This window comes from Cynara cardunculus, unplaced genomic scaffold (assembly GCF_001531365.2).
Source record: "Cynara cardunculus var. scolymus isolate 2C unplaced genomic scaffold, CcrdV1 Un_Scaffold_2007, whole genome shotgun sequence".
In the NCBI taxonomy this organism is placed as follows: Eukaryota; Viridiplantae; Streptophyta; class Magnoliopsida; order Asterales; family Asteraceae; genus Cynara; species Cynara cardunculus.
Window position 1 is genome coordinate 66,135 of NW_020200944.1, and position 14,145 is coordinate 80,279.

General features: G+C 36.2%; 1 protein-coding gene and 1 non-coding gene across 2 annotated transcripts; one reads left to right on the forward strand and one right to left on the reverse strand.

Annotated features, from left to right (window-relative positions):
• The first annotated feature begins 4,793 nt into the window (after positions 1-4,793).
• On the forward strand, positions 4,794-13,276 carry LOC112502823. Its single transcript, XM_025106823.1, has 5 exons — positions 4,794-4,884; positions 5,472-6,769; positions 10,322-10,387; positions 10,661-10,733; positions 13,137-13,276. Exons 1-5 carry the CDS (start codon positions 4,794-4,796, stop codon positions 13,274-13,276), a joined length of 1,668 nt encoding a protein of 555 aa, XP_024962591.1.
• On the reverse strand, positions 5,217-5,323 carry LOC112502824. The gene has a single exon (XR_003067775.1). It is a non-coding gene; the product is annotated as a small nucleolar RNA R71 (small nucleolar RNA).
• Positions 13,277-14,145: the final 869 nt, after the last annotated feature.

Consider the following 14,145-nt stretch of genomic DNA (forward strand, 5'->3'; position numbering starts at 1 on the left):
TGGAGCGACGAGCAATGGCGGCCGTTGGCTGGCCTTGGGGAGCAGCATCGACACTCACGATGGAGGAACCAGCCGCTTCGACGATGGGATGGTCGAACCAACAGCTGTTGATGAGATGGCTTGATCGTCGGCTTGTGGAGAGTCATCGGTGGTGGCGACGATGGCCTGCCGACGACAATTGAATGGCAGGAAGGTTTAGGATTTCTAACTGGCTACTTTGGTCGGGCCATGGAAGTCGATCAAGAAGATGAAGGTGCTGGTTCTTGCTTTGAATTTTTTTTACAAGGAGGAAAAATAAAAAGGAAACTACCTTTTACTTTTTGTTTTTAAATTTTTTTTTTTGAAAACCACCTTGGAAACCTCCCCACTAAATCCGGTTATCCATGATACACAAGAGAAAAAAACAATGCATTACATAGTGGTTAAACCCACTCACCCCTTTTTGAGAAAAAGAAAATCAAACCTAAAAAGATTTGTCATCATTGCCTAAACCAAAAACTTTTTTTTTTTTCCAAAAACCACCTTTTTCCTGCAAGTTTCATCTTTTTCAAAATAACTGGATAAAACCATAAACCAAGAAGCTGAGTTTTCCCGCCGGATACAAAAATTCAAGACAGTGGGCACAAACTTCCCACTGTCAGACCACTATTGTAACAAAACAGTGAAATTTTTTTAAAAACATAAATATTTGCAGGCATTTTGAAAAGCATGTTGGAAAATTACTGGGTTGGATTAGTCATTCCTTCTGGGAGGGAATGTTTGATTCGATGTCCATTAACTTTGAAAACACTGTTATCTTGGGGATTCAAAAGATCTATCGTTCCGAATTTCCCCACATTGACAAATATGAATGGTCCTGACCATCTTGATTTAAACTTTCCAGGGAAAAGCCTTAGTTGAGAATTAAAGAGAAAAACCTTTGTCCTGACCATCATGCCACACTTTTGTTTTCTCTCTGTATAACTTGCCATTTTCGTAGGCGTGATATCACATTCTTCCAACTCATTAAGTTGAAGTTTTCTTTTGTCTCTCGCAGAATTTTTGTTTAAATTAAATTCTTTAATCACCCAAAAAGCTTTGTACGCTAATTCTAGCAGAAGGTGGCAAACTTTACCAAAAACCAATTGGTACGGAGACATTTCCAAAGGGGTTCTAAAGGCGGTTCGATATGCCCATAAAGCATCATCCAACTTGAGTGACCAATCCTTACGATTTTAGGTTTTACGACTTTCTCTAAAATATTTTAATTTCACGATTAGAAAGTTCGACAAGACTATTTGTTTGCGGATGGTAAGCCGTAGCAACTCGATGTTGGACGTTGTATTTTCCAAGAATGGTAGTTAACATTCGATTTATAAAATGCGTCCCTTCATCGCTTATCAAGGCTCAGGGAGTTTCGAAATAGACACAAATATTTTTATGCAAAAAGTCAATTAACATTTTAGCCTCTACCCACTTTGAAACATAATCTACCGCAACCAAGATATATTGATTATTAAAATACATTGTAAATGGCCCCATGAAATCGATGCCCCAAACGTCAAATAGTTCAACTTAAAAAATGTTGTTTAAAGGCATTTCATTTTTTCGGAACAAGTTTCCCATTCGCTGACACTTATCACATCTCTTTACAAAATCAAACGCATCCCTAAACAAGGTTGGCCAAAAAATCCACTTTGTAATTTTTTTTGTGGCTATACGTTGTCCACCAAAATGGCCACCATACAATGATGCATGACAATATTTTAACAAAGAGGGAATTTCATAATTTGGAAAGCATTTTCGCAAGACTTGGTTTACTCCAATTTTGCAAAGAAATGGATCATCCCACAAGTAATGTTTGCAATCATGAAGGGATTTTTTAAAACGATGTCCTTGAAGATGATATGTCTTAAGACCACAGGCAAGATAATTGGCAATATCAGCATACCACAAAATTTCATTTGAAAATTGTGTTGAATTGCCAAAATATACCCTTAAGGAAAAAGTTCTTCTATCGCATCATCTCCCCCACTTGAAATTTTCCCTTCAATTCTTGAGAGGTGATCAACTACTTGATTGTCACTTCATTTGCGATCAACGATCTCTAAACCGAATTCTTGTAAAAGAAAAATCCATCTAATAAGCCTTGGCTTAGCCTCGACTTTATTAAAGAGATATTTAATGACAGAGTTATCCATATGCACAATGATTTTAGTGCCAATCAAGTAGGATCGAAAACGATCGAAGGCAAATACTACCATAAGAAATTTTTTCTCCGTGGTGGTATTAATTAACTGGGATTCTGCCAAAGTTTTACTTGCATAGTAAATGAGGTGGAAAATCTTGTTATGTCTTTGTCCTAAAACGGCACCTACGGCCCAGTCACTTGGTCACACATAACCTCAAAAGGTGTGGTACAGTCTGGGGCAATGACAATAGGTGCCATGACAAGAGCTGTTTTGATAGTTTCAAACACCTTTTGCATTAAGAGGTAAATTCAAAAGCTTGATCAACATGTAATAAATTACATAAGGGTTTTGCAATTTTTGAAAAATCCTTAATAAATCTACGGTAAAAACCCACATGTCCCAAAAAACTACGAATGCCTTTGACCGAAGATGGTTCGGGCAATTGCATTATAACTTTGATTTTTGCTTTATCAACCTCCAAACTATTTTTAGAAACCATGTGACCTAAAAGAATTCCTTCTTGTACCATAAAATGACATTTTTTTCCTAATTTAAAATTAAATCATGAGTCTCACATCTCTCTAAATTTTTCTTCAAATTGGCAAGACAATTTTCAAAAGATGTGCCGACAACTCAAAAGTCATCCATAAACACTTCCATGGTATCTTCAATTATGTTCGAAAAGATTGACACCATGCAACGTTAGAAAGTAGCCAGTGCATTACATAGACCAAATGGCATACGTCGAAAGGCAAAAGTTTCAAAAGGACTCTTGATTCTCGGGTGCAATGTGAATTTGGTTGTGACCCGAATTTCCATCCAAAAAGCAATAAAATTCTTTTTTGGCCAATCTATCTAGCATTTGATCAATGAAGGGTAAAGAAAAATGGTCATTCTTAGTAGCTAGATTTGATTGCCTATAATTCATGCAAATCCGACATTCGGTGACGGTCCTAGTAGAGATGAGCTCATTTATGTCATTAGTGATAACCATGGTTCCATCTTTCTTTAGAACACATTGTACCATACTGATAACTCTTATTTTTTAAGAGTTATTTCCTATTTATTTCCTCCCTTTTTTTATTATTAAATACCCAATTTTCTTGTTTTTCCTCTTTTATTCCAAAAAGTTTTAAAAAGATGATGAAACACAAAGAAAGAAGTATTATTCCAAAAACCTGTATTTTCTGGCAGCACTGCCTACTGTGGCACCACTGTGGGATGTCTACGAGCCTTGTTGCTGCTTCTTGGGAAACATGCAGCTTGTCCAGATATTTTCTCCAGCTGTATATGAGTTGTTTTCCTTCTTCTATTTTATTTTTATTTGTATTTTTTTTGCATTATACTAATTATCCTTGGGGTAATGATTGGTTGTACTTGCTCCCCTTCTCCCCCCTATATAAGGAGGCTTTGGGAGTCATTTTGAGGAGGCACTAACCACACCAAGTAAGACACAAAACATCTTTTGTGTCTCACTTCTCCCTTTTTTTTCTTTTACTTTTATTATGCTTTTTAATTTATGTCTTTAATTTCTGGTCTAGTATTTTATTTCCTTGTACTTGTAATTTAGTTTTACATTAATGCAATTTATATTTCAGTATTATTTTATGTCTTTAATTATTTTTATTATGTCTAGCTAAATTACTCGTATGGGTGTGGGTGTGGGTGTGAGTTTAGCTTAGGATGTTTATATAATATTTGGGTGTTTTTATCTTTTATCACTTCGTAACTTGGTCACTTAAGACGGGACTTAAACTCGACGCGGATAAGCCGATCACTTTGAAGTGTTAATATTAGATCTTAGACCCAGAAATGGATTCCGAAATACGGCTTAAGTGATGCACACAGAACTCGAGAGAGTCTTTGAATAATTACGTGGAGACGCGAATTTTGTATGTATTTAGCTAGGGGTTAAGCAATAGGTATTCTTATCACAAAGAGATTTGGGTATGAATCGCATTCCTTTTACTTTTTAGGTAGATCGGAAAGTTTCGAAGTGGTAAACGTAAAAACATTTTGAAATTTTATGAGGCCCGGTTATAAAAGTTCACTTTCGAGAGATTGAAGTTTTTATAAACAACTCATAAAAGTCTAACCATTTTATTGTTAATTTTATCTTAAGCAACACTTGCACCCATGCTCATTAATTAATATTAAAAGTTTATTTTGTTATTTCGCTAGTCGGTCCTATTTCGGTCTTTTTATAAACAAAAATCCAACTTTAATTTACAACTCGAAACCCGTGCAAGAAGTTCATGAAAAGTCTATGAATCTCAGTAGTACCTTCTCTGTGGAACGATCTCGGTACTTTGTACCTCTTTATTACTTGCAAGCAATCATAGTGTCGGCGTGCACTTGCACTACCACTGTGGGGACATAGTGCCCACTGGGTGAACACGAACGATCCGAGCCTGTCAAGTTTTTGGCGCCACTTCCGGGGAAGGTAACGCAATTTTTATCCTGAGATATTGATTTTTCATTTGAGCCTTGTTCTTTTGTTTCACTCGTTATTTTGCGTGTTGTATGCCAAGGCTACAATACGGTGAACTTTTACCTCTTGATCTTGAATTAGAAAGAACCATTAGAAGATGTTGAAGAGGTAGAAATAATCGTAACTGTACCATGGGGGATAATTTACCTCCACGGGAGGCCACGGTTAATATTGCCGATGATCAAAATAGAGGCATACGGGACTACGCAACTCCCGAATTCGGTCAGTTGGCCGCGGGAATAGTAGGCCCAAAATGACAGCGACAGCTTTTGAACCAAAACCGGTAATGTTCCAAATGATTTCCGCAATGGGTCAGTTTGGGGGATTATCGTCAGAAGATCCGCACTCTAATTTAAAATCTTTTATCGAAATGACAGATCATTTTAAAATTCCCGGAGTCACACAAGAAGCCTTACGCTTGACGCTTTTCCTTTACACATTGAAGGATAGAGCTAGAGCATGGCTAAATTCTCAACCACCAAACTCTATCCTAACTTGGAATGATTTGGCGGAAAAATTTCTAAAAAAAATAATTTCCTCCGACGAGGAATGTAAAAATTAGAAATGAAATTATGACGTTTCGACAAGAAGAAGATGAAGCGGTTTCGGATGCATGAGATAGATTTAAGGACCTTTTACGGAAATTTCCTCACCACGGAATCCCTCATTGCATTCAATTGGAGACATTTTATAATGGTCTCTCCATTCTGCTAAAATTATTCTTGACGCAACGGCCGGTGGAGCGTTCACAGCTAAGACTTACAACAAAGGACATGACATTTTGGAATGAATTTCTAATAATAATACAGAATGGTCAAATCCTCGTGTTGTTGTTTCTAAATCTGCTTCAGGCATCCATGAAATTGATATCATTTCTGCTTTAAATGCTCAATTTGTAGCTTTAACTAATTTGGTTAAAAACAATTTACGTTTGAATGGAAAGAATAATCAAGTTCAATCCATAATGTCAAACCCACCTATGACTGAATCTTGTGTCTTTTGCGGTGACGGCCATTCTTATGAATATTGCCTCGAAAATCCCGTCTCGGTAAATTATGTTGGGGGTCATGCTAGAAATTGCCCATTTTCTCCCACATATAATTCAAATTGGAGGAATGACCCCAATTTTTCTTGGACCGGAAATCCTGGGCTTCAACCCCCCGGGGTTACTCAAGTCCAAAATCGGCAACAAAATCCCCTGGGATATGGGCAAGGTGTTTCGCACAACTATCAAAATGGACAATCCTCACACTTACACATGCCTAGGCAAAATGCATCGGATGGTAATGGTTCACTCAAATCATTACTTAAAGGTTTTATAAACCAAACCAATGCAACGTTAAGGAGTTTCAAAACCCAACTCGGCCAATTTGCCGCCGATCTCAAGGGTAGACCTTTAGAAACTTTTCCTAGTGACATGAAAACCCCGAAGGGTAAAGAACATATCAAAGCTGTGACTGTGTTGAGTGAGGAGAGTTCAAAAGTCAATGATGACACAAGTGAAACCGTCGAAAAACCGACACATCAAAACGAGGTTTCACATTCTTTTGATATGTCAAATGTTCCAATTTTGAATCCTTCCAAGGAAGAAACTCAAAAATTTATTTCTATCCAGAAAACATTCCCTACTTCAACTTCCAGTAATGTGCAGCTCTCTGCTGAAAATTCCGACAGTGGGAAGATTATGCCCACTGTCCAACCAAACAGATTCGTTCAACCAGCTCCAGATTTGCAGAACTTACCTTTTCCAGAAAGAATGAAAAGCAAAAATGTGGATGAGCAGTTTAAGAAGTTTTTGGATATCTTTAAACAACTCCACATTAACATACCGTTAGTAGAAGCTCTCGAGCAAATGCCAAGCTATGTCAAATTTTTTAAAGACATTTTGCATAAAAAGAGAAGGTTAAATGAATTTAAAACGGTTGCTTTGACCAAAGAATGTAGTGCACTCCTTACTTGTAAAATTCCTCCCAAGTTAAAAGACCTAGGAAGTTTTACCATCTCATGTTCTATAGGAGGAAAAGAAGTAGGCCATGCCCTATGTGATTTGGGGGCAAGCATTAATCTTATGTCATTGTCAGTTTTTAACAAGCTAGGAATAGGAGAAGTCCGTCCGATGACCGTGACTTTACAATTAGCGGATTGGTCCATTGCATATCCTAAGGGTAAAATAGAGGATATTTTGGTCCAAGTCGATAAATTTATTTTTTCCGGCCGATTTTCTAGTTTTGGACTATGAAGCTGACAAGAATGTCTCAATCATCTTAGGACGACCTTTTCTTGCAACTGGGAGAACATTAATTGATATGCAAAAGGGGGAGTTGACCATGAGAGTTAGTGATCAAGAAGTGAAATTTAATGTGTTTAATTCCCTTAAGTTTCATGGAGAGATAGGCGATTGTTCAGTCATATCTGCTTTAGGTGAAGATCTAGAAATAAGNTAGGCGATTGTTCAGTCATATCTGCTTTAGGTGAAGATCTAGAAATAAGTTTGATTGACGCTACCTATAAAAACAACATTGGAGAAAATCTTGAGGATATTTTGGAGGAAAATGATGTGTTGGAAGATTTGGAAGATTTGAGCAACTTGACTTTAAGGATAGAGTTGTCCAACCACCATCCATAGAGAAATCCCCCGATTTGGAGTTAAAACCATTACCTAGTCACCTTAAGTATGTTTCTCTTATGGAGGAGGAAAAGTTACCCGTAATTATTTCTTCGAAATTAAGCAATGAACAAGAATTGAGGTTGATAAAGGTATTAAAAGCTCACAAAAGAGCCATAGGTTGGACCATTGCAGATATTAGAGGAATGGGCAAATTGCAATAAAAAGTAACGTACTTTCATCTGATTCCTATTTTATGTAACATACTTTTAAAACCTTTATTTTGGTACCTCAATTGTAAAATATCAATCATTTAGGTACCTGGTCAACCTAATGACTTACAAATGTTGACTAGGATCAGGTTTTTATTGATGTGGCATTGTTTATTTATTTTATCAATGCCAACTAAGAAAAAAAATCCTTGTCATTTTTAATTTTTTTAGATATCTATATTTTTTTCAATAAAGGAAAATTCCACATCATTTTTTTAATTTTTTTAAATTTGTATTTTTTTCAGTTAAAAAATTCATGTCATTCTTTTAATTTTATTATTTTGTGAAATACATAATTTTCAATTAAGAAAAATTACATCTTTAGGCCTATTATTTGTTTAAATTTTAATTAACTAAACAAGACCAAATAATCAAAACATTTATAATCATTGCTAAAAACTGATAAGTTAATTAACAAAAATATTTCAGATGGTTAAATATTTTACAAAAATGACGTATCAATTATAATAAAAGGGCAATAACATAACACCGCTATCAATTATAAACCAAAATGTTCCTATACTTCGTTAATGCTCAACCAATATTACACCCGGCTCCACTTAGTCCTTTTAGATGCAGTTTCTTCTCCTTCTTTTGCTTCAACTTCAAATAAGAAAAAAATCACGTTAATTACCTAATGACTTTTGAATAACAAATCGAAAAAATTTAATAAAAAACATATAGAATCACAATGTTTACTTACCACAATCGGTGGAACTAGACCAACCCTTTCCCTTTGAAGTCCTGCCGCTTGAACCTCTCCCTAAACTGCCTCTTGAACCCCTACTTGAACCACTGCCTCTAGGCCTACCAACCGGATTTTTTTGCATAAAAGGTGCATCCTTTTTCTGGTTTTTACAACCTCTTGAATTATGTCCAACCCCCAACAATTTTTGCAAGTCATCTGCCTTCCTGTTCTTCCTACCTCATCAGTCCAAAATTGTTGGTCCTACTTTTACTACCACCTTCACATGCATCCTTCCATCTAGATATTGAAGGTCTACTGGGCATTCTTCTAAATTTGGTGGTAAAGGCTTGACAAAATTTATGGTCGGCCAAAGCTTGACGCTATTCAATGGATTGACCCTATGGTTGTATGTTCTAATTAAACATGATTTTGAAAAAAAGTGAGATACATACTTATCTAGGTCTCGGTTAATGAAATAGATAGCTGCAACTGCATGAGCACATGGAATTCCATAGATTTTCCAAGTTCTGCAAGTGCATGTCATTTTATCTGTATCGACAACATATCCGTCAAGCTTCTTTTTTGCTTCAAAGAGAGTCCCGCCATTCGGGACAACCTGCCAAAATCTAAGCGAATAATAATAATATAATAAATATATTAGGTAAACAATTTATCGCATTTATGAAACAAATTAATTAAAAAACATACCTCATTTGATCTTTGTATATCTCCACTTTCTTTTTGATTGACGGACAAATGTCACCATTCCATTTCTCAACTTTCTTGGCCATCTTCTCAAATCTTTCCATGATGGTCAATCTTATCTCTTCAAGCATTGTTATTATAGGTTTCCTTCTTGTTGAAACAATTAATGAGTTAAAACACTCACTAACTCCATTTTCAACCGCATCACACGATGTATCGGTCTTGAAAAAGGCTCTTGACCATGTGTTTGGATCTCTTTCCATGAGATGATCATAAGCTTCATGACTTAAGCCTTTCACTTCTTGCATTACACATCTAAACTCCTGAGGCGTTCTCGCTTTTGATACAGCCCAAAATAATGACCTGAATTGGATTCCGGTAAACCTTTTCTTGAAATTTGCATAAATGTGCCTAGCACATTGTCAATGTTCAGCCTGTGGGAAGACTTCTTTTACTGCTTCAATAAGTCCCTCCGTTTTTAAGTTGATAACTAATCAGTAAAAATCATAAAAGTAGATAACAAATTAGTAAAGAAAAAAGTAATACAATTAGATTACCTTGTGTTGATCTGACATTAATGTCACCCCTAATCCATCTGTCAATCCAATGTCTTGCATCAAATATTCCAAGAACCACTTCTAGCTATCTTTACATTCTACTTCAACTACAGCCCAAGCAAGTGGGTATATTTAACTGTTCGCGTCCCTGCCTACCGCGCTTAATAGTTCTCCTTTACAATAGGTTTTCAAAAAACATCCATCTAGTCCAATGAACTTTCTACAACCTGCCAACCATCCATCTTTCACACCTTTCAAACAAACATAAAACCTCTTAAAATAGTTCTTCTCATCCAGCCCTACCTCTACACTCATTTGACGGTTGACCCTGGGTTACTCCTCATGGTTTCTTCTCCATAGTCCCGCAATTTTCCATAATGATCAACTAGGTACTCTTCCAATCCTTCCAAAGCTTTTTCTTTGGCCCTACTACATTGACTTATCTGAATTGTGCACTTGTATTTTCTAAGAATTGATTCTTTTAGTTCAACTAACTTTATAGAAGGATTTCGTCTTATCTTCTTACCATATACCTTAAGCCTTGATGTCGTTGGTACTCAAATGCTTGAAGTATATAATATTTGCATATGGTAACTACTCGAGTACGAACCTTTGGTGAGGTTTGAACCCTTGACCTCCTCGGAGGCTGGTTGTACCAGTAACCTAGATACCGATGGCCATTGATCCTTTGGTGTAGTAGAAAGTATTTATAACAATAATTGGCTAAATATATCTTATTTTCTATCTTTAACTTATGATCTGAATTTTTCTACTAGTGTATAGTTCCAAAGCACAAGTTTTCCAAATCTAAACAGGGAAAGTTTGTTTGCAGGTGGAGAAAATGAAGGAAATTGCAAAGCAAAAGGCTAAAGAGGAGCAAAGGAGATTAGAATCGAAGGTAATAATCTTGGATCTTATGTCAATAATTTATCTTTAGTTTTTATGAGCTTGCTAACTGTTGATGTTTCTTTATTAACATGGGAAAGAAACTGGACTTGAATGGCCTAATAACTTTGTATATTATCTGTTTCAACCATGGATAACCTCATGTTCTCAAGAATGTGAAGTTTACATATTATTAGAGAGTGTATGAGAGATGCAGGGAGGATTAGTTCATTGGTCGTTATAATCCTCTAGACAGAACTTAGATGTTCATTTTGCCTTATTTCAGCTTGAGCTAGTGTTGATTGTGGAGAAGTTGCAAGAATTACGCTCCATCAGGATCCAGAAATTAACAAAACAAGGTTTGTAGTAGAAAGACTGTCAGCTAAATAAAAAAGCACATCTAAATCACTGAATGCCATTTATGTAGTTGGTTATCATGTTAGGGGTCGTTTACTAAATAGTTACTTGGGTAAGCACTTATCAAGTTACATTACAACATCGAATGAATATGGTAAGGACTAAGAATCTTACCTGGTAAGAGCGAGACAAGGACCATGAGTCTTACCTGGTATGTGAGGGTGATCGACTCTTACCACAGTAAGCGCTTACCGGGTGAATTGTTGCATACAATGCCGTTTTGATGGACTAAAATCTTACCCTGTAAGTAATTAATAGTGTTAAATTTTACCGGTAAGCATTTACTCGGTAAGTGTTTGGTAAACGGCCCCTTATTCGATAGTGATGCTTTCAAATAACTAATACATTATTAACACAAACTGACATATAAAATTATGGCATATGTATTTAGAAGCAATGATTATATCAAGTCTAATGGCATCATTCTTGCCAAATGGTAAAATTCACCACATTTGCATATGGCATCTGTATTTAGAAGCAGTTGCAAATAGGTTGCCATTTGAATCTGTTATATCACATTTCCATATGGCATCTAAAGTGGAATGTCATTTGTCATGTGATTGCAAACCATAAACATTAAATTCATTGCATCAATAACTAAGAAAACCCATGAAACAAACCTCCATCTTGTGCCTGCACTAGAATTATCATCGTGCATAACACCACCACCACTGACTTATCTGGAGTTATGGATTGCGATGGATGCCAGATAGCTATTCCAACTACTTCGTAATTATAAGCTTACATTTATGGCCATATAAGGCCTTATTAAAAGACATATTCTCATAATATTATAGGCAATATCAGGAGATTTTAGAACGTCATAGGAAAACTTCGTACTCTGAAGAAGATTGAACATATAGATTGAACAATGCAGATTGAACATTCAAATTGATTTTAGAACTAACCTGATACTTATTACAATGTGATATAACAGATTCAAACCCTAAAAACACAAAAGCGGAAATTTTAGAAAAGCTCTAAAACCACAAAAAATCGAGTTGATGAAGAAGAAATACAACAATTTTACATACCTAAGACCAGATATTATCGATGTAGGAGGTTGGTGACGACGAGTGAGGGAAGATTTGCAAGAAGAATTCGTCGATTGAGGAAGCCGATTGTTGAATTGAAGGAGTCGGTTGCTTAGGGTGTCGATTGAAATCCCTCGGGAAATTCAGTTTTAAAAGATAAGGGGTTTAATATTTTCCATGTCATTTGATTACATGTCAATTTTAATTCCACTTCATTTCTTTCAAATACATGTCATTCTTAGTTTACCGGTTACCTAAAGTACAGGTTACCCAAGTACTTGAAAGTTTGAGATTTTATATCTTAGGTATCAAAATGAAGGTTTTGAAAGTATGTTACTCAAAATAGGAATAAAACTAAAGTACGTTACATTTTTAGGCAATTTGCCCTAGAAGAATTAGTCCCTCCCTTTGCCAACATAAGATAATCTTGGAAAAAAAATAGAGTTGGAAAGGTGCAACCACAAAGGAGACTAAATCCCATTATGAAAGAAGTCATGAAGAAAGAAATCTTGAAGTGGTTAGATGCGAGTATTATATACCCCATTTCTAGTAGTGGTTAGGTGAGTCCGGTACAATGTGTACCAAAGAAAGGTGGAACCACGGTTGTCACCAATGAAAAAAATGAGCTCATCCCTACTAGGACCATCACCGGATGGCGGATTTGCATGGACTATAGGCAATTGAATCTAGCAACCAAAAAGGATCATTTCCCTTTGCCCTTTATTGACCAAATGCTAGATAGATTGGCCGGAAAAGAATATTATTGCTTTTTGGACAGCTACCCGGGTTACAACCAAATTCACATCGCACCCGAGGATCATGAGAAAACAACTTTCACTTGTCCTTTCGGAACTTTTGCTTTAAGGCGTATGCCGTTTGGTCTTTGTAAAGCACCGACTACCTTTCAACAGTGCATGATGTCAATTTTTTCATACATGATTGAGGATACCATGGAAGTGTTCATGGATGACTTTTCCGCCATCGGTACATCTTTTGAAAATTGTCTTGACAATTTAAAAAAAGGTTTGGAAAGATGTGCAACTCATGATTTATTTTTAAATTGGGAGAAATGTCATTTTATGGTACAAGAAGGAATTATTTTGGGTCATATGTTTTCTAAAAATGGTTTGGAAGTTGATAAAGCAAAAATTGCGGTAATATTGCAATTGTCCGAACCATCTTCGGTCAAAGGCATTCGAAGTTTTTTGGGACATTGCGGGTTTTTACCGGAGATTTATTAAGGTTTTTCTAAAATTGCAAAACCCTTATGTAACTTGTTGCATATCGATCAAACTTTTGAATTTACCTCAGATTGTAAGAAATCTTTTGAAACCATTAAAAAAGCTCTTGTCTCGTCACCTATTGTCATTGCCCCAGATTGGACCATGCCTTTTGAGGTTATGTGTGACGCAAGTGACTGGGCCGTATGTGCCGTTTTGGGACAAAAGTGAAACAAGATTTTTCACCCCATCTACTACGCAAGTAAAACCTTGGTGGAGACCCAGTTAAATTATACCACCACAGAAAAAGAATTACTTGCGGTAGTATTTGCATTCGATCGTTTTAGATCCTACTTGATTGGCACCAAAGTCATCGTTCATACGGATCACTCTGCCATCAAATATCTCTTTAATGACCCACGCTAAACCGAGGCTTATTAGATGGTTTCTTCTTTTGCAAGAATTTGATCAAGAGATAGTTGATCGCAAGGGATGTGACAATCAAGTAGCCGATCATTTTTCTAGGATTGAAGGCAAAGTATCAAGCGGGGAAAACCATGTTATAAGAGAAACATTTCCCGATGAATACATTTTGGCAATACAAGAAAATCATCCAAATGAAATTCCATGGTATGCCGATATTGCCAACTACCTTGCTTGTGGGCTTAAGCCACATCATCTTCACGGTCAACGTTTTAAGAAATTTCTTCATGACCGTAAGCACTACTTATGGGACTATCCATCTCTTTACAAAATAGGAGCAAATCAGGTCTTGCGGAAATGTTTCCCGAACTTTGAAATCCATTCTTATTAAAGGATTGTCATGCTTCGCCGTATGGTGGCCATTTTGGTGGACAACGTACGGTAGCAAAAATCTTACAAAGTAGATTTTTTTTGGCCTACATTGTTTAAAGACGCATTTAATTTTGTGAAGAGATGTGAGCAGTGCCAAAGAATGGGAAATTTGTCCCAACGGAACGAAATGCCTTTAAATAACATTCTTGAAGTTGAACTTTTCGATGTTTGGGGCATTGATTTCATGGGACTGTTTCCTATGTCTTTCAATAATCAATATATTTTAGTGGCGGTTGATTATGTTT

Excerpts from the sequence above, each read along its gene's own strand:
- LOC112502823 (XM_025106823.1), top strand. The coding sequence starts at position 4,794 with ATGGGGGATAATTTACCTCCACGGGAGGCCACGGTTAATATTGCCGAT. Across the intron at positions 10,388-10,660 it reads AAAGGAGATTAGAATCGAAG|CTTGAGCTAGTGTTGATTGT; the intron begins GTAATAATCTTG and ends GCCTTATTTCAG. Across the intron at positions 10,734-13,136 it reads CCAGAAATTAACAAAACAAG|ATTGTAAGAAATCTTTTGAA; the intron begins GTTTGTAGTAGA and ends AATTTACCTCAG.